The 8,121-nt window shown below is 63.2% G+C and overlaps 1 protein-coding gene across 1 annotated transcript; it reads right to left on the reverse strand.

The window, feature by feature from the left end:
• Positions 1–192: 192 nt before the first annotated feature.
• LOC109285046 (transcriptional regulator ERG-like) lies at positions 193–4,951 on the reverse strand. Its single transcript, XM_059718108.1, has 8 exons — positions 4,774–4,951; positions 4,554–4,678; positions 4,193–4,397; positions 3,304–3,360; positions 3,158–3,211; positions 2,994–3,039; positions 2,757–2,804; positions 193–1,975 (listed from the first exon to the last, which is right to left on the reverse strand). Exons 5-8 carry the CDS (start codon positions 3,200–3,202, stop codon positions 1,506–1,508), a joined length of 609 nt encoding a protein of 202 aa, XP_059574091.1. The 5' UTR covers positions 3,203–3,211; positions 3,304–3,360; positions 4,193–4,397; positions 4,554–4,678; positions 4,774–4,951; the 3' UTR covers positions 193–1,505.
• Positions 4,952–8,121: the final 3,170 nt, after the last annotated feature.

An 8,121-nucleotide genomic window follows, 5' to 3' on the forward strand; every position in this document is an offset into this window, starting at 1 on the left:
TACCCCCAGTCCCACTCCCCCATTGCCAGAGCTGAAAAGAACCCAGGGCTTCCTGGTACCCCGCCATCCCCCTTCCCCTGGAGGTGGAGAAAAAACCCAAGCATCTGCACTCCCAGGTCCTCCATCATAGCTGAAAGGCTCAGAGCAATCCCTGCCCCCCACCAAGTCTTACTTCCTGTTGATGCCATCAGCTGTGAGGTCTTAACCTTTAATCCAGGGGGTGGGATGGAAGCATGGGGGGAAGGAGGAGACAGTCGCTGTCATGTGGGGTTGCTACTCTTGGAGGTGGGGGTTCTTAACACCCCATCCCTGCCCGCCTCCCACCTCAGTAGCCATGGAAATAGGTGGTGTCCATGAGAGACAGTTGTCCTCGGCAACCAGTGCATGCTGGCCACTGGGTGTTGGGCAACAGGTAGCTGGGAGCAACAGGCAGTGTTCATGGGGGAGAAGTGTGTCCCAGGTGAGTAGGCAACAGGCTGTATGTATTGGCAACAGGCAGTCTCCATAGGCAACAGGTGCCCTTGGGCATCTCTGTGGGCAACTGATGGTAGCTATGGGTAACAAGCAGCTTCCGTAAACAATACATGCCTACAGGTGTCTCCATAGGCAACAGGTGGTACCTGTGGGCAGCAGTTTTCATTGGCAACAGGTTCCTATGGATGTCCATGGGCAACAGGCGGTCTCCATTGGGCAAAGGGCCTACAGGTGTCTCCAGGCAACAGGCGCTTGAGCTCATTGGCAATAGGCAGCCTCATGTCTCTCTCCCTGCCATGGTCAGGATCCCAGGTGCCTGTCAGGAGAAGCTGGGGGCTATTGGGAGGAGTCTGCCTAGAGTTCGCCTTGGTTGGTCTCAGAATAGGGCAAGACCTCGGACTTCACCTGGCGGTCTGCCAAGAGTCAGAGCCAGAAGCATCCCAGGGGCGCCCACTGGCCTAGGAGGAGGAGCTGCAGCAACCCCCAAGGTGAGTGCTAGTCCAAAACCTGCCTAGACTTGGCTGTGGTAGGCCCCCTAATAGGTCAAGGCTGCAGCCATCACCTTGTAGAGTCCCCTAGGTGCTACAGGTAGACAGAGGAGTCCAGGGCAGCATTCACAGGCCCTGCTGGCCTAGAAGGTGGTGGTGGAGTAGTTGCCAAAGCAGCCACTCGGCTGGAGCCTGCCTAGAGTTGGCCGTGGTAGGCCTCAAACCCTTGGCCTGCATCTTGTAGAGTCCCTTTGGTGCTGGGGCTAGAAAGAGTCCAGGGAGCAGCCCCAGGCCATGGCACCCTGCACCCCAAGCCCTGATGGCCTAGTGGGTGGAGCTGAAGCAGCCCCCAAGGTGCGTGCTAAGCCAAAGCCTGCCTAGAGTTGGCCACAGTAGGCCTCAAACCTGTCTTCATTTTGTAGAGTCCCCTTGGTTCCAGGGCTAGAAAGAGGAGTCCAGGGGCCACCCCGTGTCCCAGGTCATTGTAGAAGGTGGGCACTAGGCTGAAGCCTGCCTCAAGTTGCCCCCGGCGGCCCCGCCAACCTAAAAGGTGGAGTTGAGGTAGCCCCCGGGGCTCTGGTAGAGCCCCCCACCCCCCCAGTAGGGGCTAGTGAAGAAGCTGGGGGCTACCCCAGGGCCAGGCGCTAGGCCAAAGCCTGCCTTGGGCTGCACATGGCAGGGCCCCAGGCAGGGCAGGGCCGGAGCGGGGACTCGGTAGGCACCAGGGTCAGCCTGGTGGGTCTGGCTGAGGCCCCGGAAGTCGAACTTGTAGGCGTAGCGCTTGCCGTGGACCTTGGTCATGATGCTCTTGTCATAGTAGTAGCGCAGCGCCCGGCTCAGCTTGTCGTAGTTCATGTTGGGCTTGGACTTGCGCCGGCCCCAGCGTCGCGCCACCTCATCCGGGTCGGTCATCTTGAACTCGCCGTCTGCCCCCTCCCAGGCGATGCAGCCCGCATTGGCGCTGTCTGACAGCAGCTCCAGCAGGAACTGCCACAGCTGGATCTGCCCGCTGCCTGGGGGGGCCCAGGGGGAGCAGGGTTAGGCCCCCTCCTGGAGGGTGGAGAACTCGAGTGTCGGGGGGGATTTGTGCCACTGGCCTGGATTGGGCAGCGGGGGAAGAACCCCCGGCAGCCGGCGGAGTGTTAGGGTCTTTGCCACTGGCCTGGATGGCCGGGGGGGTGAGAGAACCCAGGTCTCTGGGGGGCTTAGCCACTGGCCTGGACCAGGGAGGTGGGGAAGATCCTGGAGGGGGGTCTTAGCTATTGTCCTGGGGGAGAGAAGGAACCTAGGTGTGTGGGGTGGGCCTTAGCCACTATCCTGGATGGGTGCAGGGAGGGAAGAACCCGAGAAGAAGCTGCAGACTTTGGATGGGGGGGGGAGGGGAGGTGTCTCTACCCACTGTCTGGGATAAGGGGGGGGGGGGGGGCTTAGCTGCTGTCCTGGATGGTGGGGGGAGGGTGTAGGTGGTGGGGGCAGTCTTATCTAGTGTCCTAGACAGTGGGGGGAGGACTGGGGGGGGGTGGTGTCCTTAGCTAGTGTCTTAGATGGCAGGGGGTAAAGAACCAAGGTGTGTGGGGGGGGCGGAATCGCAGGTGTCTTGGAGGGAGTCCTAGCCCCTGTCCTGAATCGGGGAGAGCCCAGGTGTCTGAGCTTCTAGTCTGTGCCCGGCTCCTTCCCTCCCTTCCCCCAACCTCACTGCCCCTCCCAGAACAGAGCGAGAACCCAGACATCCAGGTGCCTCTTAAAGAGATTACCCCCCCCCCCCCCCCCCCCCCCCCCCCCAGAAAAACTCACCTGGATTGGCCAAACGGCTGCCGGTGGGTCCTAGCACCTGGTAGGGATCTGGGGGGGAAGGGAGGGGGTCACTGTTGGGGGCACCTAGATGCTGCCCTTCCCTACCATGGAACCCAGACATACCCCCAACACAGGTGGCACCAGTTGCCCACTCCCCTCCCAGAGAGCCCAGGCATCTGGGCTCCCAGCCCCCCTCCCCACTTGGTGGCTTGGGGGGAGGGGGGGGATGTCACCCACCTGGGATGATGTGGGTGGTCTCCACTTGGATGGGGGGGTGGTGAGTCTGGGGGGGGCAGAATGAAGGCACAGATGGATAGGACGGAAGGACCCCAGCCCCTCCTGCCCTTACCTCCCAGGTCTGGTGCCTCCCATCCCAGGGTGCCTAGCATCTACCCCCTTACCTCTAGGGCTGGTCCCGGTCCAGCTGCTCCCCACGCTGTCATCATAGGTAGGTTCTGGGGGAGGGGGATTGAGTGTGTTAGCCCCTCTCTGCCACCCCCCCAGGGGGGGGCCTAGGAGTCATGTGCCCCCCCCCCCTTGCACTCACCTGTCTTGATGATGGGCCGCGGGGGGCTGGCGGGGGTGCAGGCGAAGGTGGGGCTGTCTGGGGGGAGGGGAGACAGTCAGCGTGGGGGGGCGGTGCTATTTGGGGGCGGGGCTTGGGGAGGGAAGGGGGGGCCTCCCAGCCAATGGATTCAGGGGTGTGGTCAAGGGGAAGGGGTTTGGCCCCCGAGTGGGACATGAGAAAGGGGATGTGGCTATGGAGCTGGGTGGGGGCCATAGGCAGAGCTGTGCTTTGGGTGGGTGAGGGCAGAGGTGGGGTGTGGGATCAGGGGTGGAGTCTGAACTATGGGGGAGGGGTCAAGGAAAGGGGCGTGACTGCAAGAGGATTGGGAGAGAGAGAGAGAGAGAGAGTGTGTGTGTGTGTGTGTGTGTGTGTGTGTGTGTGTGTGTGTGTGTGTGTGTGTGTGTGTGTATGTATATCAGGGTGAAGGGGCGTGGCCACGGGAAGGGGTGCGGTCTGCCGAATGGGAGGGAGTGATGGGTGGGGGTGTGGCTACAGCCAGGGGGCCACCAGGGCAGTGGGGGGCGGGCCCCATGCAAGGGGCGGAGTCATGGGAGCAGTGAGCAGAGCTAGGGGAGTAGGGCAGTGCCAATGCAAGGGGCAGGGTCATGGGAGCAGGGAGCAAGGCTAAGCGAGCAGGGGGCGTGGCCAGTGCAAAGGGGCGGGGCCAGGGAGTAGGGGGCTAATTCAAGGGGCGGGGTCAGAGGGAACGGGAGGCAGGGCCAAGTGTGCCTGGGGGGCAGGGCTAAGGCAGGGGGCGGAGCCAATAACAGGCGGGGTCATAAGGGTGGGGGCCAGGTCAGGGGTGCGAGGGCGGGGCCAGGGAGCAGGGTTAGCTCAAGGGGCGGGGCACGGTGACGCAGGTACGTACCCTGGCGCAGGCGCGAGAGGTGCGCGAACAGCGCGTCCGCGTGGGGCGCAGGCACGAGGCGCGCGAGGCCGTCGCGGTCGAGGCGGCAGAGCGCGCGCCCGTCCACGTGCCCGAGCCGCGCGGGGTCGAGCCCGGCCAGGCCCAGGGCGGCGCGCGGCCCACGTGACCCAGCGCCGCACGTGCTCCGCGCTCCAGGCGCGCGGGTCTGCGGGGGGCGGGGCGTCAGTGCGCGGGCACGTGGCCCCGCCCCCCGTAGACTGGACCCCGACGCCTGGGTCCCAGCCCCGCCCGCCCCGAGCTGGGGGGCGGGGCCCAGTCGGACGCCTGGGTTCCCGCCCCCCCCCCCGCCCCCAGCACTGACCTGCGGGCACGATGACCCTCTTCTCGTCGGCGGGGGCCGGGGGGCTGCCCCCGTACGCGATCGGGGCCGCATCGGAGCCCCCGGCCTGGTCCCGCGGGGAAACGCCGCAGCCCAGGGGAGACTGCCTGCGGGGGGCGGGGGCACGCGTGGAGTGAGCGCGTCGGGGCTGGGGGGCGCAGTGCGGGGGGGGGGCGGGGCGGGAGCGAGGGGCAGCGCTGACCTCTCGGGGCTCCAGCCGGGCTCCTGCTCTGCCCCCGGCAGCGGGTCGGTCCGGATCGGGGCCCCGGGGTCGTAGGCGGCCTCGAACAGCGGCTGCTCCTCGCTCACCAGCGCCAGCGCCGCCTGCGGGGCACGCGCAAGTCAGCGCGGGCGGGGCCGCACTCCCGCCCCGCCCCGCCCCTCTCCCCCCAGCTGGGGGGAGCCCAGGTTGAGCTGTGCACATATATAGCAAATACGGTAAAATGGAGGGGGGGGGGGTACCGTATAGGTTTGCGTATCACCCCACCACTAATACTGACACCTTCATGCCCTCCGCCCCCTCCTCCTCCAGCTGCAGAGAGCCCTGGCCTCCAAGTCAACCTCCAGCAGTCAAACCTGAGCACTTGGGTGCAGGCAGCCGGACGCCTGACCTGGGAAGGGCGCTGGGATCTCTGGGGAAGGGGTGCGGGCTGGGGAAGCAGGGGGGCTGGGAGACCCGGACGCCTGGCTTCTCTCGTGGTTCCCCTCCCCGCTGACCCCGCTCACACAGGCGCCTTGCACGGAAAGCAGAAGTGCGACCTATGTTGCGGTTCCCCGCCCCCCGCCGTGCACCAGCGCTGGGCTTATGTGAGGGCTGTGCAAAAGCTTGGGCAGGGGGGGCTGAGTCTGGCCTGGGAGGCTGCAGGGCAGGCACTGGGAGCCCGGACACCTGGGTTCTCTGGGGGGAACGAGGTCTAAGGGGTGAGAGTAGGGGGCTGGGAGCCCCTCCAGCTTGGGGGGGGAGGTGCTGGGAGAGAACCCAGGTGTGGGCTCGCGGGCCTGGCCTGAAGGATGCATCTCGGAGACCCAATCGAGGCACATGCCTCGCATGACGGATGTATCGCCACAGGTGCCCTCCCGCACGGGGAGGGGAGGGGGCCTGGCAGCACCCTGGGTGCATGTCTTGGACAAGGGGCTGCCAGGCTCCTTGCACAGGGTTGGGGGCACTGAGGGCAGATGGGCCTGGGAGAGCCCAGATGCCTGGTTTCTCTGGAGGGGAATGAGGCCTAGCAGCGGTGAGAGCAGGGGGGCTGGGAGCCTGGATGCATGGGTTCCCTGGGGGGATGGCTGCATGCTTGGTGCTGTGCACTGACTTGGGGATGGCGGGGGCAGGAAGCAGAGGCAGACGCCGGAAGTGGTGGGGGGCCCTGAGAAGGCACCTGCTGGCTGGGCCTTTAAATAGCTCCATCTGGGCCCAGAGCACCCCCCCCCCCCCCCCAGCTGGAGAAAGCCCAGGGGTACGGGCGCCCAGTCCCCCCCCCCCCCACTCCCCAGCCCAACTCTCACCCTTCCGCAAGAACCCAGGCGTCCGGGCTCTCACCCCCAAGACCCCAGGCATCCAGTCTCCTAATCCCCCCAGACTGGGAGAGAAAGAGATCAATATTGTAGAAAAGGGGTGAGCATGACAGAGAGAGAAGGGGTGAGTGTGACAGAGGAGGAGGGATGGGGCAAAGTGTGAGAAAAGGGATGGGTGTGAAAGAGGAAGAGAAGGGAGGATGGACATAAGGAGTGAGAGAGTGAAGATGTGAGCGTGACAGATGGAAAGGAGGATGAGTGAGAGAAGGAGAGATGGAAAAGAGAGAGAGAAGGTGAGTGTGAAAGGGAGAGGAGGGATGCAGAAGAGTGAGAGTGAAGGCATGAGTGTGACGGATGGAAAGGAGGAATGTAAGACTGAGGGAAGGGATGAGTGTGAGAGGCAGGTGAAAAAGTGAGAGTGCAAAGGAGTGTGTGTGAAAGGGAGAGAAGGAAGGAGACAAGTGTGAGTGAGAAGGGGGAGTGAGATGACGGAGGGATGGAAAGGAAGAGGGGGGGAAGAAGGGAACGAGTGAAAAGAGTGATAGGTGAGAAAATGGCATGAGAGAGAAGGGTGGAGTGTGGATGAGCTGGATGGAGGAAATGAAAGAGGGAGGAGACGGAGGAAGAGAAGGGCTGGGTGGGAAGGAAGGAAAGGAAAGGAGGGAGTGTGGAAGGGAGACAGGAGGAGGAGTGCAATGGGGAGGAAAGGGGGGAGTGTGGCAGAGGGAAGAAGGAATGAATGTAAGAGATGGAGCATGGAAGAGGAAAAGGAGTGTGGAAGGGAGGGAAAGGAGAAGTGAATGAACAGAATGAAACAAGGGATGAGAACGAGGGAGAGGGAACGATGTGAGCGAGAGAATGAAGGAGCGTGACAGAGAGGACGGAGGAAAGAAAAAGAAAGAAGGAATGAAGGGGAAATGCCAGGGAGGAGTGTTTAGGGGGAGAGTAAAAGGGAGCGGGGAAGGCCAAGAGGAGGGCAGGAAGTGGAGAACAAATGAATAAAAGAAAGAGGAAAGGAGGAGTGTAAAGGGGGAGAGAACGTGGGAGCAAGAAAGGGACAGAAGATGAGTGCAGAGGAGGGAAGGAAGGAGAGACAGAGGGAGAGGGGGAAGCCACAGAGTGAGGGAATAAGAGAGGCAGAGAAAGGAGGAGTGCAGAGGGAGCAAGCAGGCCTGGACATGAACGAGGGAAGGAGAAAAAGGAGTGCAGAAGGGCAGGAAGGACAAGCTGGGCCGGAGGAGCGAGAGAATGAGAAAGGGGCAGATGGACAAGTGTGGCAGGGGGAAGGGGCGGAGAGAATCGGAGGGCAATGGGGAAGGGTGAAAGAAAGAGTGTGGAAGATGGGAAAGAAGGAAGGAGAAAGGACAAGGGTGAAGGACAGATGCTCCGGCCTGATGGGGAAGGAGAGAAAGAACGAGTGTGAAGAGTAAATGAAGAAGGGGAAGAAACAAGTGGAGAAGACAGGAATGAGGGACATGGGAAAAGGACGAGTGCGAGAGATGGGAGAGAAGGAAGGAGAAAGGGGCCCAGGCCTGACAGGGAAGGAGAGAATGAATGAGCGCAGAAGGAGGGAATGGGGGAAAGGATGAGCATGAGAGATGGGAGAGTATGAAGGAGTGGGGTCCAGGCCCATGGAACAGGGGGAAGAAGGAGTGTGAAAAGCAATGAGAGAAGGGGGAAAGAACGAGTGTGGGATGCGGGAGACGATCCAGGGAAGGAGGGAAAACGAGCGTGAAGGTGGGTCCAGGGGAGGCTGACGGAGCGGGACCCTGGGTGGGGGAAGGAAGCACGCGAGGGCCCCGGAGCGAGGCAGCGGAGGGCTGCGGGGCAGGACCCCGCCAGGCTGCCTCTGCGCTCCTGGACGCCTGGGTTCTTTATTTAAGGCCGGGGGAAGGGGAAGGAAGGAAGGAAGGAGCCGCAGCCCTGGCCCGGGCACCCACCTTGATGGTGCCGTCCATGGCATCCCCGGGCAGCTGGGTTCTCGGGGGCGGGTGGCTGGGACCGGGACGCCGGGGTCCTCGCCGGGGCCGGGGGT

Source organism: Alligator mississippiensis, chromosome 15, assembly GCF_030867095.1.
Source record: "Alligator mississippiensis isolate rAllMis1 chromosome 15, rAllMis1, whole genome shotgun sequence".
NCBI classification, from domain to species: Eukaryota; Metazoa; Chordata; order Crocodylia; family Alligatoridae; genus Alligator; species Alligator mississippiensis.